Source organism: Rhincodon typus, chromosome 14 (genome assembly GCF_021869965.1).
Source record: "Rhincodon typus isolate 14 chromosome 14, sRhiTyp1.1, whole genome shotgun sequence".
NCBI lineage: Eukaryota > Metazoa > Chordata > Chondrichthyes > Orectolobiformes > Rhincodontidae > Rhincodon > Rhincodon typus.
The window spans coordinates 22,248,056-22,274,160 of NC_063345.1; the positions used below are offsets into that span (position 1 = coordinate 22,248,056).

The window sequence follows — 26,105 nt, forward strand, 5'->3', positions numbered from 1 at the left end:
AATATGAGAAATTATGTCTACTGTGAATATGTAAATATCACTAGTATAGTATGTTTCTGTCCAGTAAATTTGTTAATAAGAGTCTCTGTGGTGATGCTCTGTCAGCTTTCTTTGATGAGATTTGTAGGGTCAGGATAGACTCAGTAACTAAAGCAACTTTCTGAAAGTTTGACTTTGTTTGACTTCCTGAGCATGCTTTCCTAGATCAAGAAACTTGAGATAAATAAAATTCAGCAACAAAACCATTGCAAATAAGAAACATAGACAAGACCCAAAAATGTAATACTTCACTGTAATGATATTTGTTTATTTCATATTTAAAATGTATTACATTTGGCTCCCAACACTGATTTTAAATTTTGAAGCTGCAAGAGCTATTACACAATTACTATTTGAATGACTAAGATATGGTCTTCCAGCCAAATTGTAAAGAACATAGTTCTATTGTATTTCTGCAGTTGAAATCTGGCAGCAATCTGGAAATGAGCAAGTTGCAAGGATTGAAGATTGATCATTCATATTCAGTGACAAAAGTGCAGAAAGTTCGACTGGGCAACACAGCAGATAAACTGTCCATGATCAAATTGAGGAACCCTTGGGGTAAAGGCGAGTGGTTGGGCCCATGGAGTGATAAGTAAGTAATAATCTAGTGCAGATCCATGAATGAAATATAACAGCGGAAGCATTTGTGCATTGAGCTTTCTTTGTGCAAGTTGCAAAAGATCATTTCACCTCACACCTTCTCTTGGATTAATTTTCTCTCCTTCAAATCAATGTGCAGAAATTTAACAAACCATGTATAAAGACAACTCTTCTGGTGTTTAAACCAAAATCACTTCACCACAATACAAATAGGAAACAACGATATAACAAAGTGTTGAGAGATCAGACCCAGAGAAAAAAATCCATTGCTTGTCTTTATGAAATTAACAACCAAATCTAATGAAAATCATCTGACTATAAATACATGAATCACTATCCTTTTGGACAAGACGGTACCATCAACTACATTGTTACCCCCATAGTCTACCTCACATAAATCACCACCCCTCTCTTCATAGTTTCATTTGAAATAGCCAGCCATTGTTTGGCTTTTCCTATCAGGTCTGTTTGGTCACTGCTGGAATATATATCCCAGTGCTGCACATTTGGTCTCATCAATATCTTCATTTAAATGCCACTCTTTGTGACAGCACCCAGAAAACTAGTCAACTCCCATCGCCACTCTGATAAAAGATCACATTATCTTGCTTGCTTCTCTGTGATCCTCATGATAATACCACCCTCTCCAAGTACCTGCTTGAAACCTGGAAACTTTCACCAGCAAAACTGATGCTATCACACTTCTGCTTCAGAAAATTAGCCCGAAATCCATCAACATCCCTAACTCAGGAAAGGAAAGTTGTGCAGAATCATGCTGAATGTGTTCAGACCTGACCCTTGTTTCCTCTTCTACATCCATTCCATCAACAGAATGTTTTATTTCACCTTCATGCCATCATTCAATTTCTTCCTTACATCACCCTTCTGTTGAAAAATACCTATAAGCTAATCAAACTTTCACCATAGTATTTCATTGTGGGTCTAGTCAATCACTCCACATCTACTTCCTCTAATGCCCTCAATCTAGTAAAATATTTGCTTTTTCACTATCCGGGCTATTTTCCTTGACATAACACTCACCTTTACTCCCTCAACTCCCAGCAAAGACCTGAACATATCAGGCACACGACTGGTTTAACTGTCCATTGTCAAATCTGGCGGAAATGTGTAAGGTGCTTCAGACCTCATTTCCTCTAACCAATTATTCCCCACTCTTGGATTTTCTTTTCTGTATTAAGAAAGTCACATAAATTGTTTTTATTACGTCAAGTGTGGTTTCCTCAGAACACTCTGTATCAATCTCTACAAGGTAAAGTATAATTTATTCAATCTTTCCATTTCAAGTCCTGCTACCACACCACCCCCCCCCCCCCCCCCCCGCCCCCCCCCCCCCCCCCCGCATCATCATAACCTATACCAGAGAATATGGACTTAAATATATTTGTCTTGCCTTCATTTCCCTCCATCCCCATAATCTAATCTAATTCAGCAATCTCCCCTTCTGCATCTCTGCACACACCTTCCACTTTTGTAGCATTGGCCTAATTTTTGTTCCCTAATTAATTGCTTCACCAAACATGACCACTGTTTTCAGTTACTATGCTTCTTCTCTCTAGAACTCCTACATGTAGCAACTTTGCCTTGTCATCTCCCCACTGCTTTCAGAAGGTATATATACAAGTTTTAGGAGCATTCCATGATCCTTTTTCTTTTCTGGATTAACATTTGTCTATATTCTGTGAAATGTTAGAATCTTTCTACAGATTAGCAGGGCCAGAGAAGTTGTTCAGTCATCAAATTTTGATGAAACTGTAAGATGATGTGAGCAGTAGCCCTGATAGAAAATTTAATGCCATCAAAATTCATAAACACTTTCTTTTTTCTAGTTCAAAGGAGTGGCGGAAGATTAGCAAAAAGGAGCGTAAAAAAATTGGTACCGGCATTAAGAATGATGGAGAATTCTGGTGAGACAAATCACGGTTTAGATATTGGCCTTGGGATCAAATAACCATACAAATCCAAAACTGTAAAATTGTCTCTTTAAACAACGTCTTTTTTTTAAACTGTTTCCAGTACTATCCAATGCAAAACAGGTTTGTGCTAATGGACTCCTGTTCACTGGGTTTGGGACTGGCTATACCTATAGTATTCATAACCTTTATCAGCCTTCTTAAAGGTAGAGCTGTCAACTTGAAAATCTTGGTTTTTATTTGAAGATGGTCCCCAAAGAAGAGATAGAAATGGGAACCAGCATGAAAGAAGAAAACATCATTCTATGTTGCCTTCACAAATGCTATTCACTTTGTTCTGGACTCCACACAAATCACCTAAATTAAGGAGCGCAAGGACACACAAGAGGGTGCCACATGTGACAAATAGGAACTTCATGTTGGTATATTTGAGGGTTATCTTTGACTGTGGCTAAGAAATTGTTCGACAAGTGTCAATGGAGTTTGACTTTATAGTCAGCAGCTATATTTTTTAACTCCATGAAAATAAAAAATCAACTCAAACAAATCAGAAGCAGCTTTAGGCCATTCAGTCTCTCGAGTCTGCTCCACCATTCAATAAGATCATGACTGATCTGATTGAAGCCTCAAACCTGCATTCCTGCTCTTCTATGATAAACTTTCATTCTCTTGTTTAACAAAAAAAACTACCTCAGCCTTAAAACTACTCAACAACTATGCTTCCACACCTTTTTGGGAAAAGAGCTCCAAAGACTCATGGCCTACTGAGAGAGAAACTAATGTCTAATTGCTGAATTGGGCCACCCCGAGGTTTTATGCAATGAAACCTAAATTCAAAGACATTGATTCCCCATCATTTGTAATCCCAAAATCAACTTTCACCTTCGAAACTTAAAGGAAATGCTGAAAAGATAGTGAAGCCCATGGAATTGCATGTCAGCAAGTGTCAGCAGTCTTCAGCTGATTTAGTATCTCTATCTTTTTTCAACTGTGATGTTTTGTAATCTACGTTTGGCCCTTGCCGGCTTTTGTTTTCCGTGACTCTTTCATGGGATGTGGACATTGCCGACAAGGATGGCATTTGTTGCCCTTCCAGGGGCAATTACAGAGGGCAGTTAAGAGTCAACTATATCTCTGTGGGTCTGGAATCACAGATAGGCCTGGTCAGGCAAAGATAGCTGATTACCTTCCCTGAAGGACATTAGTGAACCAGAAAACTTCTTACGGCGACCGACAATGGTTGTGGTCACTGTGAGTGAAACTAGCTTTGAATTTAAGATTTTGTTCATTTTCTTTGAATTTCACCTCCTGCCCAAGAATAGCAGCTGAAATAACTCCACAGAGGCCGGTATCCAGTCACCAAGTGACCCTTTATTCACACGTTGAAAGTCCTTGACACTGATCCAATGCCCTCAGCACAGCTTTTACAGTATCAAAATGTATGTGGAATGAACTGCCAGAGGAAGTGATATATGCAGGTACAGTCACAACATTTACAAGACATTAGGATAGGTACATGAATAGGAAAGGCTTGGAGGGATTTGGGCCAAATGCAGGCAAGTGGGACTAGCTTAGTTTGGGAAACTTGGTCAGCATGGAATAGTTGGACTGAAGGGTCTGTTTCTGTGCTGCATGTCTGACACTCCTGTTTATGTCTGTCAGCCAGGGCTCCCTGATTGGACCAGATTAACAGCTCCAATCAGGGAACTCATATTCTATGAGGTCCACCTGACTGACCTCATTACAATCACTACAGTAGCTTCTAGCATTAGCCCAGTAGTATTATCCTTACCTCAACATCCCCAGGTGTATAAAATCCTAATTTTCCAGAGTATATATTAGGATGTTTATTTCACATCTTGCATCTTTCGCAAGTGTTCTGATGTTCTGTTCCTAATTGATATCATAAATGCCATTGACCATCTTTTAAGGAAAGGCTAACTTATTCCACTTAAGAAAACTCTACTCCTGTTGTGATAGATCTTCTTCAAAAATGCCAGAGTATAGGACAAGTCAATCACCGAATCACAAAAGCTGGAGGAAAGGTGCTCTTTATGTTTGTTTTCTTGTTAATATGTCCTGTATTTCTGGGTTTTATCCAAGGATGGCATTTGAAGACTGGTATAAATACATCACCAATGTAATAGTTTGTCGAATGATAAACACCTCTTACCTGACTATTCGCAAGACATGGGATGAGGTGATACTCCGTGGGGCTTGGAGTAGATACGAAGACCCACTACTAAACCGTGCAGGGGGCTGTACGAATTTCCAGCACACATTCCTGCAAAATCCACAGGTGGGAATACTTGAAGAGCCCTGTTTTTGAAAGGTACAATATCGGAATATTTTGTATCTGTAGAACTGAGTGACTCTTCTGTGTAGGCTTTCTGGGGAACAGTGTAATAAAAGCTTGTGGATAATGTTGCAGGAATATCGGGAAATAGGAGGGGGAGTAGGCAATACAGCCCTTCGAGCCCACTGCACCATTTAACATGATCATAGCCAATCGTGTCCTGGTCTCAACTTCACTCTCCTGCCTGCTCCCCATAGCCCTTTATCCCACTTTTCATCAGGAACATATCTTTTTCTTTCTCAAATCTGTTGATTGATTGTGCCTCCACAGATTCACAACCCTCTGAGAAAAGTAGTTTCTCCTCATCTTAATTTTGAACCTACCTCCTCTCACTCTACACCCTCATGTTCAAGACTGCCCCACAAAGAGGAGCATCTGTTCAACATCCCACCTTATCAATCCCCTTTAAACACCAACTTTTCTCCCATGAGCTCAGGCTGATAAAATAAAGTAATCTCTAATTGTAATATGCAAAATGAAATAATTTGAAAAGTCTAAATGTTTTAAAATCTCAGAAAACAAACAGACCCTTATCTGAATTAATTGTCACAAAATTGACAATCTCAGTCAGATAAGGGCATGAGATAGTAGGAACTGCCGATGCTGGAGAATCAGAGATAACAAGGTGTAGAGCTGGATGAACACAGCAGGCCAAGCAGCATCAGAGGAGCAGGAAAGCTGACATTTCAGTCAAGACCCTTCTTCAGAAACGGGGGAGGGGAAGGGGTTCTGAAATAAATAGGGAGACAGGAGGAGGCGGATAGAAGATGGATAAAGGAGAAGATAGTTGGAGAGGAGACAGGTCAAAGAGGTGGGGTTGGAGCCAGTAAAGTTGAATGTAGGTGGGGAGTTAGGGAGGGGATAGGTCGGTCCAGGGAGGACGGACAGGTCAAGGGGGTGGGATGAGGTTAGTGGGTAGGAGATGGGGGTGGGGCTTGAGGTGGGAGGAATGGTTAGGGAGGCAGGGACGAGCTGGGCTGGTTTTGGGATGGGGTAGGGGGAGGGGAGATTTTGAAGCTTGTGAAGTCCACATTGATACCTTTGGGCTACAGGGTTCCCAAACGAAATATGAGATGCTGTTCCTGCAGCTTTCGGGTGGCATCATTGTGGCAATGCAGGAGGTCCAGGATGGACATGTCGTCCAAGGAGTGGAAGGGGGAGTTGAAATGGTTCGTGACTGGGAGGTGTAGTTGTTTGTTGCAAACCGAGCATAGGTGTTGTGCAAAGCGGTCCCCAAGCCTCCGCTTGGTTTCCCCGATGTAGAGGAGGCCACAACGGGAACAGCGGATACAGTATACCACATTAGCAGATGTGCAGGTGAACATCTGTTTGATGTGGAAAGTCTTCTTAGGGCCTGGTATGGGGGTGAGGGAGGAGGTGTAGGGGCAGGTGTAGGCACTTCCTGCGTTTGCAGGGAAAAGTGCCGGGTGTGGTGGCTGGAGGGAAGTGTGGAGTGGACAAGGGAGTCACGGAGAGAGTGGTCCCTCCGGAAAGCAGATAAGGGTGGGGAGGGAAAAATGTCTTTGGTGGTGGGGTCGGATTGCAGATGGCGGAAGTGTCGGAGGATGATGCGTTGGATTCGGAGGTTGGTAGGGTGGTACATGAGGACGGGGGGATTCTGGTTTGGTTGTTATTGCGGGTAGGGGGTGTGAGGGATGAGTTGCGGGAAACGTGAGAGACACGGTCGAGGGTATTTTCGACTACTGTGGAGGGGAAGTTGCAGTCCTTGAAAAACAAGGATATCTGGGATGTCCGGGAGTGGAATGCCTCATCTTGGGAGCAGATGCAGCGGAGGCAAAGGAATTGGGAATAGGGGATGGCCTTTTTGCAGGAAGATGGGTGTTATCTCAGATAAGGACATACTGATTTGAGTGGGCGATAGGAAATGTGACATGGGTAAGATAATGGCTGCTCTTCTGTTGTGGCTGGGAGGAATGCACTATTTTTCTCTCATCCCATTATTTTATGGGTCATCACATATTTAATTGTTTAACTCAGTTCCCAGTATGGGCAATCACATGTTTTCTTTACATTAGACTTAGAATAAAAAAACCCATCAACCAAGTTTCTTTAATAAACCACAATGAAGTTGTTATAAACAAAATTTACTCAATAAAGATGCAAAACTGGTTAATACAGGGTTAGTAATGTGAAAATGTAAATGTTCACTCCCCTAAATAACCCAAAACACACAAGCACTTACACTCATGGACCTACATAGCAGATAATGGGGAGAAAATAAATTTCTCTCTACAGAGGTTCACTTTTGGGAGAAAAAGAAATCACTTTTGGCCAAGGTTAGTTAGTTCTTGTTAGCAACAAGGATAAGATGTAAAATGTTTACGTGGTTGTTTATCTGGTTTTGTTTCTTGGGTATACAGACAGGTTACTAGACATGAGTATCCCCTTTAAACACAGCTTTCACTCCCCACGAGCTCAGACTGATAAAATAAAGTAATCTCTAATTGTAAACATGCAAAATGAAATAATTTGAAAAAAATCTAAAATGTTCTAATGGATAAAATCTCAGAATACAAACTGACCTTTACCTGAATGAATTGTCACTAAATTGACAATCTTAGTCAGATAAGGACATAGTTGAGTGGGAGATAGGAAATGTGACATGGGTAGTTGTTTATCGGGTCTTGCCAGTCACTGCTCATAGATTTTTAAAGGAGGCCATTTGACCATCATGCTTCTGATTCCAAACTAATTTCATATCAACTGCGTGAATGTAGTTTCCAGTGCCATTCCAATATCCCTGTTGCAAGCATTTCAGATTGATTCAGGCATGAAGCAGCCCACAGTACCTACAGGTGCATTGAAATTCATGAACCAGTTAGAGGCAAAGGTCCATATTTTTGCAGCCTCTTGTCTGGGCAAAAGAACACATCATGCCAACTGATTTGGGGGGTAGCAGAAATATTGGCACCATTGAATAGAATATAAGTGACAACTGAAAAAGGCTTTTCATTTCTCTTTGATGTAGTACGTATTTGATGTCACAAAGAAGGAGGATGAAGTGCTTATTTCTCTGCAGCAGAGAGACAAACGTATTCACAGGAAAGAAGGCAAAGGAAGTAATCTGACCATTGGTTTCAGTATCTTCAAGGCAAGAGAAATGTCTTTAACTCTCTTATACTTTGTGGAAACTGCCTGCAGTAAACACTTGGAATTTAATAAAGAGACACTCAGTGGGTGGTCATACTATGAAAGTTTCTCACTTCTTCTTTGAGATTTGTTTGTGCATGTTTTTTTGAATGTCAGTTATATTTCCCATCTTCTAAATGGCAGGATAATGTTTCATAGATGTCAACCAGTACTCATGTATAAACTTAAGTAGCATTTGTCAATAGACTGCTTGCTTTTGCCCTCACCAGGAGTTCATACAGGATAACTTTCCCTCAGATGATCACTAGATAACAAGCAGGAGTTAGAAATCTAAAAGGATTCTTTCCTCTTCTGGATGGTAATTGTAAACCCCTTAATTAGTCAAATGAATGCTGTTAAAATAAACGGGAGTAAGGATCAATCTTGATTTGGATAACAGAATCACATCGCTAAACTAATTGAAAGGGTGCAACAAGAAATTTTAGGAACACAGAAAGCCAGTTGGACCTAAAATTGCCTCTCTCTTTAGGAAAATAATAAAAGAAGTAGGTCATTTAACCCTTCAAACCTGCCCAATCATGACAATTATGGTTAGAACATAGAACATAGAACATAGAACAGTACAGCACAGTACAGGCCCTTCGGCCCACGATGTTGTGCCAAACTTTTACCCTTATCCTAAGGTCTATCCAACCTCCACCCCTACCTTATACTATCATCCATATGCCTATTTAATAGCCGCTTAAATGCCCCTAATGAGGCCAACTCCACTACCCTCTCCAGTAATGCATTCCACGCCCCGACCACTCTCTGAGTAAAGAACCTACCTCTGACGTCTCCCCTATATCTACCTCCACTCACTTTAAAACCATGCCCCCCATCTCCCACCCACCCTGACCAAGCCTATACACTTCATCAGCTAACTGGGCCACTTAAGCCCCTTTTACTCTGGCACCCTCCCCCCACCAACCCACCCTGGCATGCTCCGTGCCAGCACCCTGCCCCCCACCCACCTGGTACAGTACCATTCCAGAACCGGAACTCACACTTAACTAGTTACTAACCTTATTGCAGGAGCTGTCAAAGTGGCTGTCTGTAATTCTAGAATTATAAGTTACTAGAATATAGCTATTGACTGCTCTTAAAACTGAGACATGTTTACCTGCGCTCAGCTGTTGTGCATTACCAGGGACCTGTCAGAGGAAGTACAGCTTCCCTTTCTGAGGGAGCCCTGATCAGAACCTCCCTGTTGGAAATTCTGAGCCCTTATTTTTTAATGAAGGAGAGGAGTGGCAATCTGCATGGGATGGCCACTCCTTGGAAACTCCAGCCTAGGAGCTCAAGTACTCCTCCATGGTGAAGTGAAAGCAAACTGACAGAGCACAAAAGAGAAATATAACAGATAAACAACAGGAAATCTTTAACTCTGGGGTGCTGTAAGATTCATAAAAGAAAGCAGTCTATTTATCCTTTCTTTAGCTGTCAAACTCTGTGCTCATTTTTAGGTGGAACTCAACCGAGAGTATAGGTTGCACAGTTCACATCAGAAAGTGTCTGGGTCAACCTACATCAATACGCGAAGTGTTTCTCTGCGGACATGCCTGAGAAAAGGTCGTTACATCATCACCCCGACCACCTTTGAACCATACATCGAGGGTGATTTCCTTCTGAGGATCTATACGGACGTAGCCTCTAGGTGCAGGTAATCACCAGGAACCTGGAGATAACACATACTTGCCATAATAACTTATGAGAATCCTTTGTTTCCAAATTGCACATTCAGAATTTTTTTTCTACTTTAATGTTTGAACTAAGGCAGACATTTAGCCCACACAAAATAAGCAGGAATAAGGTAAATTAGAAATTTTACACACTGCACACCAATGGGTGCCACCAATCAAAACAGAACTCAAATTTAATCATACATGAATTCCTATCCAGCTCAGGAGGAAGCCATTTGGCCCACCTGGCGCTAGCTCGACACTCGGATCTCTTCCAGTCTTCTTTTCTACAGCACCACATTTACTTTTTGCCTCCTTCACCCACTCTGTTTGCCTGCTCTCAGCCTTGGACTCTTTAGCATAATTCACTGGATTTTTTAAACCCCTCTGTCCGACCAAGCTTAGCTTCCTTGAGGACAATCCATATTCTGTTTATCATCAGTCGTCTTTGAGAACCCATGACACTGACATAGTCTTGAATAATCATGTACAAGTCATGTAAATTTCCAATTGCAACCATTAACAATTTCTTGATTTTCACGTTGTATGTATTTGTGTTGTGGACTGATATGGAATTGTTGTTAGAGGCGATTTCTGTCACATGTCCCAAAGCAGGAATTTAGGCAACTAATTATCTCTTCTCCAATTGGAATAGAACAAAGAACAAAGAAAATTACAGCACAGGAACAGGTCCTTTGGCCCTCCAAGCCTGCGCCGATCCAGATCCTTTATCTAAACCTGTCACCTATTTTCCAAGGATCTGTATCCCTCTGCTCCCTGCCCGTTCATGTATCTGTCTAGATACATCTTAAATGATGCTATCGTGCCCGCCTCTACCACCTCCGCTGGCAACGCATTCCAGGCACCCACCACCCTCCGCATAAAGAACTTTCCACGCATATCTCCCTTAAACTTTTCCCCTTCTACCTTGAAATCGTGACCGCTAGTAATTGAGTCCCCTACTCTGGGGGAAAAACTTCTTTCTATCCACCCTGTCTATACCTCTCATGATTTTGTAGACCTCAATCAGGTCCCCCCTCAACCTCCGTCTTTCCAAGTAAATAATCCTAATCTACTCAACCTCTCTTCATAGCTAGCGCCCTCCATACCAGGCAATATCCTCTGCACCCTCTCCAAAGCATCCACATCCTTTTGGTAATGTGGCGACCAGAACCACTCTGTGTAAATAAGTTGCCTCTCATGTTCTTTTTAAAACTTTCTCCTCTCACCTTAAAGATATGCCCCCCAGTTTTGAACTCCCCCATCCTAGGGAATGCAGTGAAGCAGGTGACATTGAATATTTTTAAGACAGAAATGATCAATTTTTGGTGGGCAAAGAAATCAGACGTAGGCGGGAATGTAGAATTCAAAATGCAAACAGATTAGCCATGATCGTCTTGAATAGTAGAGCAGCCTCAAGGGGCAAAATGGCCTACTTCTGCTCCTCAAATCATATATTTATATGTTCTCAATCATTTCTGATAACTTACCATCCTTCATGCCTCCACACAGTCACCATCTTCAACCATTTAACTATCCCCATCCCCACCTTAGCACTGAGATTTGGAGATTCTATTTGAGACTGTTGGAGATGCCATAGCAGTATTTGCAACCTGGTTTAGAGTTTGGAAATTGCATGAGAACAGATGGAACACAATCAATGCTATATACAATGGGGTCCATTTTCACTTGTCCCACTAGTCAGGACACTGACAGGATTAGGAACAAATTGTTTTTACATCCAGCAGATTTTACTCTTCATTGAAGTCAAAGGGTAGTATTAATTATAGTGCTATAGTAATAGAGTCATACAGCATGGAAAAAGACCCTTTGGTCCAACTAGTCCACACTGATCATGTTCCCAAACTGAACTAGTCCCATCTGCCTGCATTTGGCCCATATCCCTTCAAATCTTTCCAATTCATGTACTTATCCAAAATGTCTTTTAAATGTTGTAACTGTACCCACATACACCACTTTCTCCGGCAGTTCATTCCACACACAAACCACTCTGTGTAAATAAGTTGCCTCTCATGTCCTTTTTAAAACTTTTGCCTCTCACCTTAAATATATGCCCCCCAGTTTTGAACTCCCCCATCCTAGGGAATAAAAAAACCTTTGCTATTCACCTTATCAATGCCCCTCATGATTTTATAAACCTCCATAAGGTCACCCCTCAACCTCCTACACTCCAGTGAAAAAAGTCCCAGTCTATTTTTTATAACTCAAAACCTCCATTCCCAGCAACATTCTGGTAAAATCTTTTCCAAACCCTCTCCATTTAATAACATCCTGCCTATAGCAGGGCGACCAGAACTGCACACAGTACCCTAGAAGAGGCCTCACCAAAGTTCTGTAGTCGAGGTTATAAATTAATATTCTGTCTGATCCTTTGGGTTCCCTACCTAGGAGTTTAGTTTAAAATTGTGTCACACTCTCAATGAGCTAGAGCTCTGGGTGAAGAAATTTCTCCTCATCTCAGTCCTGAAAAGTTTAACCCTTGCCTTTAAACTATGACCCCTTTGTCTGGACTCCCCCACCACTGGGAACGTCCTTCCTGCATCTAACCTGTCTAGTCCTGTTAGAATCTCAGAGGTTTCAATGAGATCCCCCCTCATTCTTCTCAATTCCAGTGAATACAATTCTAACCAACTCAAATCTCTACTCATACGTCAGTCCTACCATTCCAGGAATCAAATTTGGTAAACCTTCACTGCATTCTCTCTATAACAAAATACATCTTCCTCAGTTAAGGAGAGAAAAACTGCACACAATGTTCCAAGTGAGGCCTCATCAATGCCCTGTATAACTGCAACTAGATAGCCTTGTTCCTGTGCTCAGTCCTCTCACAATGAAGGCCAACATACAGTTTGCCTTCTTTACTGCATGCATGCCTGCTTTCAACTGGTGTACAAGGACACCCAGGTCTCGTTGGACAGTTCCCTCTCAATTTACAGCCATTCAAATAATAATCTGCCTTCTTATTTTGCTACCAAAGTGGATAACCTCACATTTATCCACATTACACTGCATATGCCATGCATTTGCCCATTCACTCAGCCTGTTCAAATCACACAACAACATCTCTGCATCCTCCTCACAGCTTTGTGTTATCTGCAAGTTTTGAGATATTACATTTATCTCCCTCATCTAAATCTCTAATACATTGTGAATAGCTATGGTACTAGTACCAACCCCAGTGACCCACTAATTACTACCTGCCATTCAGAAAAAGACCCATTAATTCCTACTCTTTCTTTCCTGTCTACTAACCAGTTTTCTATCCATCTCAATACACTATGTCCAACTCCCAAGCACTTTAAGTTTACACATTAATTTCTTATCATAGAATCCCCAAGTGTCAAATCCACACTAACCCTCCGAAGAACATCCCACCCTGACCCAATCTATCCCTGTAATCCTGCATTTCCAATGGCTAATCCTCCTAGCCTGCACATCCCTGGACACTAATGGCAATTCAGCATGGCCAATCCACCTAACCTGCACATCTTTGGACTGTGGGAGGAAACCAGAGCACCCACACACACCTGGGGGAAATATGCAAAACTCCACACAGTCACCCAAGGCTAGAATTCAAACCCATGTCCCTGGCATTGTGATGCTGTAGTGCTCGAGCCGTCGCGCCACCCCATGTGAAACTTTGTCAAAAGCCTTCTGAAAGTCCAAATAAACCACATCCACTGGTTCCCCTGATCAGCCCTCCTAGTTACATACTTGAAGAATTCCAGTAGATTTATCACTCATAAGTTTGCTTTTGTAAATCCATACTGACTGTGTCCGATTCCACCACTGTTTGAACATAGAACGTAGAACATAGAAAGTACAGCAAAGTACAGGCCCTTCAGCCCACAATGTTGTGCTGACCTATTATCCTACTAAGATCAATCTACCCTGCATACCCTACATTTTACTATCCTCCATGTGCCTGTCCAAGAGTCGCTTAAATGTCTCTAAAGTGTCTGACTCCATTACCACTGCCGGCAGCGCATTCCACACGCCCACCAATCTCTGTGAGAAGAACCTACCTCTGGCATTTCCATATAGCTTCCTCCAATCACCTTAAAATTATGCCCCCTCATAATAGTCATTTTTGCTAAATGCTCCGCTTTAAAATTCTTGATAATGGATTCTGGTATCTTCTCCACTACCAACGTCAGACTCACTGGTCTATAATTCCCTGTTTTCTCTCAACCTCCCTTTTAATTATTGGGTTACATAAGCTACCCCCACCCCCACCACCCATTTGTAGGAACTTCCAAGAATCTTGGAAGAGGACCTTATTGTGTACCACCAATACCTTATTGTGTAACTTCATTGTAAGCTTAAAACCTAGCTTTAACATTGAGAAGCCATGCTCAATTAATGTATACTAATGAGGAGATTAATGTGTCATACATGTCTGAATAAGTTTATTAAAAATATCTTTAACATTACATGTGACTGTCGAATGAAGGATCAAATTTCAGATTGGTATAGTTGTCAAGCACATGTATAAATTGTGGAAATACTCTCAGTTGAGTCAATAGATGACACTGCATTTGCTATTGCCTGATTTTACTGTTTTAATTCTGAATTGATACTACAGCACTCTGGCACCAGATTGTTAATTAGTTATTGAAGCAGAAAATAATAGATCAATCTACTGAAGTCATTACTTCTGAAAGAGATATTTAATGAATTGCACTGTTTTATTTGTATTTAGGTTTCTTTCATAATTTCATTAATGTTTCTAAGAATGGAGAAATTCCTGACGTTGTCTTTACATCTACCTTTACCTACAGCTGTTGTTTGCATTTATCTGCAACACTCTTGACATATACTGCAGGACTTGCTGCAGTAAAATTTTAGGCGTTTGCGAAATAATTTTAAATTCTTGCTTACACGCTTAATTAAATCTCATCCCTGACATATGAAGTAGCTGAATATTCTCCACGATTTGTCTAAACCAATGGATAGGCTAAACCAATGACTAGTCTGTTGGAGGCTGCAGTACACGCACATTCCTCCTGGTGGCGGTGGTAATAATTTTGACTTGGGTACAATGGCTCCACCAGCAGTCGCCGAGCAGTACTGCAGACATGTGTGCTGGGAATTTAATACTGTAGTACGAAGTTAAAGCATTTCACAGCAGTCAATTTCTTTTAAAGTGACATACTTTTGACATCTGAATAATATGAAAAATGATAGTTGCATTTTAATGTAATGTTACAATTTATGAAACTGTGCATTTAGAATCATAGAATAGTGAAACGCATAAGGCCATTTGATCCATTGGGTCTGTGCCAGCTATTCCAAAGAACAATCTGGTTAGTCCCACCTCACAGTACTTTACCCATATCCCAACATTTCTTTGATTCCTTCCAGTATTTATCTAGTTCACCTTTGGCAAATATTCTACTTTGACTTTTTAAAATGTGGGTGTCACTGGCATCACTCATATCTGCTGCCTCTCCTTGTTGCCCTTGAACTCAGTGACTTTCTCAGCTAATACAGGGGGCAGTTAAGAGTCAGCCACACTGCTGTGGGTTTGGAGTCACTTGTGGGTTCAGACCAGATAAGAACAGCACATTTCCTTTTCTAAGGTTTTGGAGTAGATTTGTCGCTCGGGTTGTGGATGCTGTGGTTGGTTGGCTCGCCGAGCTGGTTCGTTGTTCCGCAGACGTTTCATTACCCCGCTGGGTAACATCATCAGTGCAAACTCCGATGAAAGGCTGTTGTGTTTTCCTGCCTGGTATTTAAACTCTGGTGTACCTCACTTCTAGTTTTCCTTCGCAGTGGGGTGTAAATGGGGTCGAGCTTGTGGGTTGTTGATCAACCTGCATGGATGCCTCAGGAACCAGGTATTACCATGCAGTGTGAAATACAAACCCCTCATCAACAACCCACAAGCTTGAACCCAATACACTCCATTGCGAAGGAAGTCCAGAAGTGAGGTAATCCAGCTCAACGGACACCAGAGTTTAAATACTAGGTGGGAAAACACAACGGCGCTTCATCGGAGGCTGCACTGATGATGTTACCCAGCAGAGTAATGAAACGTCTGCTGAACAACGAACCAGCTCGGCGAACCAACCAACCACAACATTTCCTTTTCTAATGGGCATTAATGAACCTTTTCTTAACAACAATTGTAGTGTTTAATTCCAGATTTTATTAAATTTGATGTTCACCATCTGTCATGGTGAGATTCGAACCCATGTCCCCAGAATATTAACCTGGATCCAGTGACATTACCTTATTATGGTAATATGGTGATTACGTTACCACCTCATCAATGTTACTCAGATGTCAACTGTGTTTGGTTCAATTTCTCTACATTTCTATATGTTCTGCTTTCCTGTTGTGATTCTTATAAAACCTGATGAGAACACTTGTCTGCTTCTATTGCAATGGATTGGGTGCAATAAGAAAGCTAAGGCTGTAGCAATCCTGTCAAAAAGCATCCGATCCTTAATACAAGAATCAAAAACATTGCAAAATTTAGCCTCAAATTTCTTGTTCTTGTGATTTGTTCTGTCTAATCTCCAATTAATTTTCTAAATCATAGTAAACACTCAGCAAGGCTTGTCAATAAAGCTTTACTAATACTGACAGGATGCAGGGAATTCCAGTTGTGTAAATACTGTTTCTCCAAAGTTTGTTTTGTTTATATTTTATTGATTTCGTTGGTTTTAAATATGCACAATATAATTGCTCCTTTCTGTGTTGTTCATCTCAACAGCCATCATTCATTTACTGTCTGTGCCCTCTCCCTATATCTCATTTCTGAAGAAGGGTCACTGAACCCAAAATATTAACTCTGATTTCTCTCCACAGATGCTGCCAGACCTGCTGACTTTTTCCAGCAATTTCCGTTTTTGTTTCTCATTTTCTTTCGATCTGTTTGAGTAATCATTTAATATCCAATTCTCTTTCTCTCATCCTTTAGAAATCATTCATTAGCAATGCACTATTTGGGAGATGGGTATTTGGAAAGTTTACAATGAACATGCTCCATAATAAGAGTTTGACATAGGTGGAATATTCTGAGGCAGTTCAATTGTAGTAATGATCTGCACTGTAAATATAAATAGTCTAAGTTGCCTCAGCTATCTAGTGCTCATCATAAGACAGTGATAGATTTGCATTAGTTGTAAACTAATTTCCCCTTGGCGAACCTTAGCCTAAACAGAACACTGAAATAAAAGTGACTTTAATAATATTATTGTCCCCGGGAGATCAATCAAGTTAAAATGAGGGGTTGTTTTCATTGACATTCTAACAGTTATCTACTGACCTATTAATATCCTAGTGCTGTGTCATTCCATTGTTGCTACACCTGAATGTAAGATTGCAGAATGCTTGATCCTCAAAGTGGTGTTGTGTGATGCTGTCATGGTGCCAAATGACAGCTACAAGAAGTTAGGAAGGCTCATTGCCAAACTTTACAATTTTATTTATTTACTCTTGTGCAATCTTTCAATTGGGCTGTGGGAATAAATGCTAATAAACACATATCCTCATCCAGTCTTCGACATCTGAACTATCAGAGGAGTTGCTCCGTTAATCTACAGTTGAGATTGTGGCCCTGATTTCTGTTCCTAGGTTGGGTGTGTGAGCTCTGTAAACCCAACTTTTTAACACAACCTATTTTCAGGTTGGATTTGAGGTCAGGCTGGGTGACCAGTGAAGACCCAAGGCAGATGCCCATTGCAGAGGCAGGATGGGTGGAAAGTCAGCATCAGGAGACCAGCGCTGTGTCCTATGTTTAAAATAAAGATTAACACATAGTCTTCATCCCTACACACTCCCATGTCCCATAAATGCCAACCCATATCCTATGCCCACCTCTCCAGGGCTCACCATAACCGTCATGACAGCCTATATCCCTGAACATTCCTCTGGCCCGTTATTGCCCCATGTCAACTTAATACCATCTCCAGTCGATCCATGTCTCCCACTCATCACCCTTTGCCCTTTCACCTACCATGCCATCTCACTTAATATCCACTTTAGCAGATCTCAGGACCTATACACAGACGGGTAAAAATAAAATTCTTTTAGATAAAGTACTTTTCAGACTTTGTTATATTGAGAAAAAAAACCACCTTCCTAAAAAACAGCACATTTACAATATTTAAATTCCATCACTTCAATAAAGCTTATTAAAAAATTCACATAAATGCAACACTGGAATTCATAATCCCACATCAAAGAACCTAAAGCTGTCAATCAAACTGTAAAATGCAAAGCACCTCACTATTGGAACCTTGTGAAATCAGTAATGCTGCATTATACATGTAATGGAAATTATCAGGTCTATATCAACGGGCAGAGTGAAGTAGAAAGCTATCTTTTTTTAACATTTCAGACCGATTTTCAAAGATGTAAAGGCCGAAGGTTTTAAATGATCATTTGACAATGTTGCCAGGTCCTCCTGACAGTCTTGGCAAGACCCTTAGACAGTCCTAACCGTTGTTTGACAGCTCCAATGAGTTTATGTACTTTTTACTGCTCTAGTCTAATCTGCACATTTTGGATTTTAGACACTTCCCTCACCAGGATCACACAGGAATTTATGATGTACATAATAAATCACTTACATACTAAATCACGCATTTTAATCCAGAACCAATTCCACTCCCATCTCCACAAAAATGGAACATGCCATTTTTGAGGCTGGTACTTGTAATTTCAAGCAACTTCTGCCGTTTTCACTATATGGTGGCTCTCTATCCTACCGAAAATCTAGCCCTGTCTTTAACTAGATAGGATAGCAAACCAGCAACTGCATTTTCCCATCTTGAAATGGAAAGGAACAGAGGCAGGATACGAGCTAGCTGAAATAGATAGGGAGAAGTAGTTCCTGCTTTGTAAAAGCAAAAAAAAAAATGAGAGGACATAGATTTAAGATGATCTGCAAAATAAGCAAAGATGATGTGAGAAAAAACTTTTTCAGGATATGAGGATTTGGAACGCACTGCTTGGAAATGCAGTGGAGGCAGGTTCAGTTGAGAGGGTATTGGATGATTGTTTGGATAGAGTTGATGTGCAAAAATATGTGGAAAAGGCAGGAGATTGGCACTGGAAACTCGAACCTGTGAAGGCACAATGGGCCGAGTGGCCTCCTTCTTCACTGTAACAATTGAGATTCTGTGACCAAAGAAATATAATGTTGCCAGGTTAGACTGTGGGAATCCCACCTCCATTCCTAATTATGCTCAGGATGGCAAGTGGATGACAAAGTGAATGCCGCTACCATGTTAATTGGGTGTGTCGAGATCAATAGAGAGCTCACAAACAGATTGCTTTCTGACTTCCTGAGATTTCCTAGGGACTAGACAGCTGTTAGCAGTTCCATGAAGCTGACCAGCTCCAGCAGCAAAGAAATTTTAATAACCAACTGTTTCTTATCCTATCCAGGGTCCCAATTCTCCAATTGCTTGTCATTTTGATGATCAGAATCCTCTTGCTTTTTAAGACCATGCAATAGGTGCTGATGTGAGACTGAACGTAGCCTGTTTCACTGTTGTCCCATCCCCTTTTCACCAATCAGACTGTAGGATCATTAAAACCCTGACTGTATGAAAACCCTGTCCCCCAGCAGCAGGAATTACTTGGTTTTTGACCCTCTCTAGCAGTCAGCTGTGCTGTAACACAAAGTCTGAGTCGTTTATTTATTTCGGTTGTTCCATGTTAGAACCGCTCATATGCTAAAATTTCAGTGAATTAGGCCAACCCTGATGGGATTTAAATCTTCACTAATTGAATTAACAGAATAGATTACACTATGTAGTCAGTCTATCATCTGTTACTGAAGAACTTGAAGATGACCCTGCACAGGTGACTCTGCAGAGAAAAACAGCAATGTGCTCTACTGTGAACGCAACGTAGCCATGTTCTTGATAACACTTTCCATTCTGTCCTGACCTTTAACCCTAGGGAGCTGACCCTTGACAAGCCACAGGTGACATGTTGGAATATTATTATTCGTTACCCACGGATTGTTACCCTGGTCCAGCTTCACAGTGCAACAGACCTGCCAAAGCAGAATTCCTCTGGAGGTATGTCCAGTGAATTTCATGCTTGTGTAGACATAACTTGACATGATCTTGAAGACCTTGCATCCATGGATTGACTCTGCACTTCTGGCAATACTTAACAACATCAGCCCAGCACTTGATGAACATGGATGGCGGGCAGCACAAAAACACTTATAAATTTGGTACAAGTTGGCAGTAAAATTATTAGCCTCATTCAAAAAAGGGTATAGGACAATTACTGTAGGAAATGAAAAATATCATTGTGGTGTTCTTCTGAAGTTGGGATTAAACTGTTTTATAGAAGCAAGGTAGGGATTATTTCATCTGGTTATAACCAAGTCGAAACTGATCTTGAATGCCTGAAACAGGAATTGGTATTTTATAGTGTAGATTCCAGACTGAGCAGGCCTGTACCTTTAAGACAGCTACATGACACATAACTTGCGTGCATTCTGGTATAAATGCACCTGCCACACCTTCAGTCACTTTGCAAAATGGCATCAGTATAGTCCGTCATCTATGTGTATATAAGGTACAGTAACATCAGGAAACACAGACCCAGTCTACATGTGTAGGTCTGCATTATTATAGCCATGTACATAGTTAGTGTTTCTAATAAACGTCAACACATCTCTCTCAATGTGAATCCACTCTCTTTGGTAGTGTTATGTGGACTAACATATAGAAAACCACAAAACACATCAGGAACGACCCCAGCACTAACATCATTTATCTTTAGGAGAATCAAAATGCCCCAAAACCTTTATTTAAACAGGGCAGTATCGTTGTTACACTTTTCATTCAGTGCTAGATATTTCCTCAGGTTTGATGTCCCCAGTTTCCCACTGAAGCAAATCCTGCACGCTTAATATTTCATTCCACCAGGCCACGTCTGGAGCCTGAAAGAATGAAGCTCTTTTTCTATGAACTGGGTCCTACACTCATATATATCCCACAACATGTTAATATTCAATCTTTGAAAAGAGATCTGATGGATATTTATTAATGAGACCATGCTGATTATAAAGCTACTATCTTGTCTAACAACTAGAACATAATTGAATAAATCTCACATCACTTTATTTCTACACCACCCTCTGTAACAGTAAATAACAAATTTCACTGGAATAACTTATTTGTGGGCTCACTGCATTTCCTTCATCGGAAGACAGTTTGAAATTGGTCTGCCTGGAAGTTTAGGAGACTCTGCTCACTCTCTATATGGTGTTAAAAAAATTCTGGATTTACATTAGACCTTCTCCAATTCTCACTATTGAGATATATACCCAATAAACTGTCAATCCAACTAGCTGTGTCTCTTAAGTGAGAGCTCATCAAACTCATCCTTCTGGAAAAAGCATTCTAACATACAGCATTTTCTGGAATTTTGTTTGTAATTCTAATGGGTTATGAGCTTGTATTTGTTGCTAATACCTAATTGCTTTTGAATAGAGTGGCTTGCCAGATCATTTCAAAGAGCGGTTAAAAGTCAACCAAATTGCTGTGGACCTGGAGTCTCATGTAGGTCAGACTAAATAAGGATGACAGATTTGCTTCCCAAAAGGACATTAGTGAACCAGATGGGCTTTTAAGACAACTGATGATAGTTTCAAAGTCACCATTTTATTAAGACAAGTTGTCGATTCATTTTTTTTCCCCACTTATTAAATTTAAATTCCATCAGTGCCTGTGGGCTATGTCAACTATTATATTTCCAGAACATTAGTCTAAGCATCTTGATTACTACCCAAGTGACACTACCACTACCCCACCATCTCCATTAAGTCTAACACGTTTTATTGTTCCAAGTAATCTAGTCAGATAGGTTGTCTGAATCAACTTTTCCCAGAAACTGGGTGTCTTAAATGTAATATCCTATTAGCTAGTTTTGACACCTAATAATTTTAACCTAAGCAAGCAGTCAGAGATCCCAAGGCATGACAATTATACATCTTGATTAAACCTGTTGAATCTTGGAATGCAAGTTGAAAAACAATTAGTAATTTTGTTCTTTTGGTATTCACTCTTCTCTTTTCATAATAATTCAACAATATGTCTTTATTTTACTGTGCAAGTTTATTTAACATATTTCTTGTAAGAGGGTGTAAAACATAATTAGATCAATTTCTTGGCATATTACAGGAGCAGATCCATATGCAGTTTTCAAATGCGAATATCACAAAATCTCTACAGCTATTTTTGAAGACACGCTGAATCCTCAATTTGACACCAAAGCTATTTTTTACAGGAGAAACCCCAAGCTTCCAATAATCATTCAGGTAAGCTGCCAGTCACTGTTGAAGATCAATAGTTAGATACATGGTGAACAAATAATTCTGAGGTTGACTGAGTTCTAAGACTGCTTCTCAGGGTATGATTAGATAATCCAAAGTTTTTAGGCTAAACCATTGCTTGGTTCAATGAAATATATTTAATGTACTTTTATTGTAATAACAAATAGCAACTCTGACTAAACCCATGGCACTGTCATCCATTGTACTTCCCTACCTCAGAGTCATGTAGCGAACATCAGATAGCTCAGCATGAACTAAGAATTAAATCTGGAATCAGTTTGATGTGCATAGCTCAGATACTCATTGGATAAATTCCCTGCCACATCAGGCAATCCTTATTCTGACAAATTAGGGAATTGACAAAAGACATAGAATAATAGTCATGTGGGATTTCAATACCTCAATAGTAGTTGAACAAAAGAAGATTGCTAAAGGGAATACGAATAAAGTTCCTAAAAACGTGCACAAGATTCCTATTCAACCCATTATATGAAAAACCCAATGCAGGAAGATTCTCAATTGTATCCAGAAGTAGGGAATGGACCAGAACAGTTTAGTAACAGAATAGCTAGGTAATACTGATCATAGTAAAATTTCTCTAAGATAATAGAAAAGAACATAAATATGGTGAAAACTAAATTAGTATATTGGAGAAAAGTTGATTTTGAGGATCTGAGAATATAACTTGGAAAAATAAAATGAAAAAGTATATCAATTGATGAGAAAAACATCCAAAATGATGTTTAACAGGGTGTAAGAAAAATATATTCTGCTAACTAAACACTAGTGAACCCGATGGATGAACACGAGAGGCAAACTGACAAAAATACAAACGAGAAGGGGTACAATGGTAGATTTAGGTCAGAAAAGATAGATGTAGGCTAAAGTAGAGTATAAAAAAAACGTATGAATTGATTGGGCTGAATTAACTATTTCCAGGCCGTATATCAGATGTAATCCTTTGTACTCTTTAATTGTTTAGACGTGGCAATGAAACGTAAATATAAATAGAAAATGCTGGAGAAACTCAGGAGCTGTAGCAACATCTGTGGAGAGAGAAACAAAGTTAATATTACATGACTACTCTTTGGAACAGGTTGGAAATATAAATTCTGAAAGCCATGAGGAAAACTGTTAAACCCTAATAAGTCAGTCTTTTGATACAGTGTTGTTAGGATTGATAGGAGTTATAGCATACAATTCATGAACAGGTTATCAGTTTCCTGAGATTCTAACAGTTACTGATGAAGCAAACAAAACTTGAGTTAGATTTCCAAGTATGTGTGATTTCTCTTCCTGCACCCCTTGTTAGGACCAACTGTAGATTTATTCCTGTTTATTCCACGTTCATCAAACTGTGCAGATGATAATATTCTCAGCAGCCTCTCTATTCCATGCACAAATCAAGCATGACAACTCCTTCAGTATCTTTTTCAAGAATCACTATGCAATAGCACAGTATTGATTCACTTTCCACATCCTTCACGGTGAAACAGATGCAAAAGATGGAATAAAAATCTTAATTTGATCACTAAGTGAAAAAAAATTACTCTTCTGTTCACAGATCTGGAACAGCAACAAAGTGTGTGATACATTAATTGGTGAGGTGACCCTTGAAGAATCCCAAGATAACTCTAGCAGACAGCAGATCCTTCAACTTCAGACAAAGGACAGACAGGAAAGTGAAATGCCAAGCTACATCACCATCACTGTCACCAGTAGCAACAACCTTGCAGCATTTTGAAAATGAAGAATGTCAAAATAACATCGCTGCAAAGGAGAGTTTCATCCACTTCCTTTTGTTTGTTTGTAACAGAGTTTGAAGATTTGGAGAGGCCTGCAACATGAAGGAATCTGTTGGCATACTTTTCCCATTCTCTCCCCAATGCCTATCCCAAAAACAAAAGAATTCCAAATTTAGTCCAGTTTAAGAGAATAAGTATCAATATTAATTATTTTGTGATAGCAGTGACCAACATTTTACTCTTTATATTACAATCAGTTTGTAATTTTAATTAGTTCAAACAGCTGAGAATTTGATAGAATGTGCCTGTACAAATAGGAATGATTGTGAAAGACACATATCAACATTTCCTTTAAAAAATCATTATTTCTGATTTTTTTTGTAAATTACATCTTATCTCCCAAAAGAGATTAACAATCTTATTCCCAAACTGACTTATTATGTGTTATAAATGTGTTAAACATTTGAGTCAACTGTACCTTCTAACATTTTGGATTTTGTTTCTAGTGACACCTCTCATCTAATTTGATGGAGAATCTTAATGTTAATAGGAGTTGATTCACACTGCTCTATTTATAACCATCAAGTGCATTAGCATTTCATCCAAGTTGGATACCGTGTCTTTGATTTGGATGCTTTTCAAACACAGAATAAACAAGCGTCTAATGGGAAAGTCACAATTCACCATAAGGAACAATGAACAGAATTTATGATTGGACTTATATTAATCAAAATCTTCATATAGTGCACAAATGGTGGCAGGAAAGTACAGACCACAATCAGATCAGTCACAATCTTATCAAAAAGTGGGGCAGATCTGAAGGCCAAATAATCTATTCCTGCTCCTAATTTGTATGCTTGGATAATAATACAAAATAAGGAGCATAGAAAATACTTTGATGAAGAATAAAAGGTAAGATTTTCAAATTTGCTGATGACACAATGGATAGGTTAAGTGAGTGCAGAAAGACATGGTAAATGGAGTATAATGTAGGAAAATGTGAAATTGACCATCTTGACGCAAAGAATAAAGAGAAGATATTATTTAAATGTTGACAGATTGCAGAACCTTGACTTGAGGTAAATCTGGGTGTCCCAGTAAATTCCAAAAGGTTGGTATACAGGTAGGACAAGCAATTAGGAAAGCTAATAGAATTTATCACAAGGGGAACTGAATACAAAGTAGGGAGGTTATGCTTCAGTTATACAGGGGGTTGCTGGAGTACTGTACACAGTATTGCTCACCTAATTTAAGGAAGGATGAGAATATGTTAGAATTAGTTCAGAGAAGATTACCAGGCTAATGCCTGGAATGAGTGGGTTAACTTGTATGGTACGGTTAGATAGGATAGGCTTGTACAAATTGCAGTTTTGAAAAGTAAGACGTAACTTGACTCAAACATAAAAGATTTGGTGGAGGAGACTTGGCAGGGTAGATGTGGAGAGGATGTTTCCTCTTATGGAAACATAGAACTAGGGGTCAGCATTCTCATTAATTTTGTTTCCATCTAAATAGACTGTCATGGTCCATAAGTGGCAGTCACTTTCATCCCAGCATTGATCTCCGTGGCACACCATTCATTATATCTTGCCAACTTGAAAAAGACCCATTTATGCCAACTCTGGTTCTTGTTAGCCAGTAAGCCTGTGATCCCAACTATCATGAGTTTTTATTTTCCCCAATAACTTTTAATCTGGCACTTTTTCAAATGCCTTCTGGGTATACAGTACATGCATCAGTTCCCCCATATCTATGACAAAGTGTTACCTCATCAAAGCACTCCAACAGATTTGTCAAATATGTCTTGCCTTTCACAAAACCATCTTGACTCTGCCCAATTACACTGAAAACCAAATGTCCTGCTACAAAGTCTTTAATCATAACTTCTAACATCTTCCATATGACAGATATTAGTCTTATGGGCCTGTAATTTCCTGCTTTCCATCTCCCTCCTTTTTTTGAATAGAAGTATTATATTTGCTACCTTCCAATGGGACTGTCTCTGCATTAAGAAAGTTTTTGAAAAAAAAAACCATGCATCAACTATCTCACTAGCCACATCTTTTAAGACGCATGGATGAGGTCCATTGAGATGGAAGCACTTGTCAGCCCACTGCTCCATTGATATGCTGAATTGTGAATTTTTCTGACTCCCTCTGTCTCTTCCATTTATAGATTTATCACTGCTTCTGGAATATTACTTATATCTTCTTATATATTGCTTACTTAATGAACATAGAAATAAAATAACTTTTTAAATCA

At 39.8% G+C, this 26,105-nt stretch overlaps 1 protein-coding gene across 1 annotated transcript; it reads left to right on the plus strand.

Moving 5' to 3' along the window:
• Positions 1 to 392: 392 nt before the first annotated feature.
• Positions 393 to 26,105, plus strand: LOC109911987 (calpain-5-like). Its single transcript, XM_020511398.2, has 8 exons — positions 393 to 634; positions 2,490 to 2,567; positions 4,677 to 4,872; positions 7,919 to 8,041; positions 9,546 to 9,742; positions 19,704 to 19,825; positions 21,947 to 22,083; positions 23,663 to 26,105. Exons 1-8 carry the CDS (start codon positions 408 to 410, stop codon positions 23,840 to 23,842), a joined length of 1,260 nt encoding a protein of 419 aa, XP_020366987.2. The 5' UTR covers positions 393 to 407; the 3' UTR covers positions 23,843 to 26,105.

Bases quoted from the DNA above. Each gene is read 5' to 3' on its own strand.
- LOC109911987 (XM_020511398.2), top strand. From the start codon at position 408: ATGGTCTTCCAGCCAAATTGTAAAGAACATAGTTCTATTGTATTTCTG. The intron at 8,042-9,545 runs GCAAGAGAAATG...GCTCATTTTTAG, and splicing joins TTGGTTTCAGTATCTTCAAG to GTGGAACTCAACCGAGAGTA. The intron at 19,826-21,946 runs GTATGTCCAGTG...GGCATATTACAG, and splicing joins AAAGCAGAATTCCTCTGGAG to GAGCAGATCCATATGCAGTT.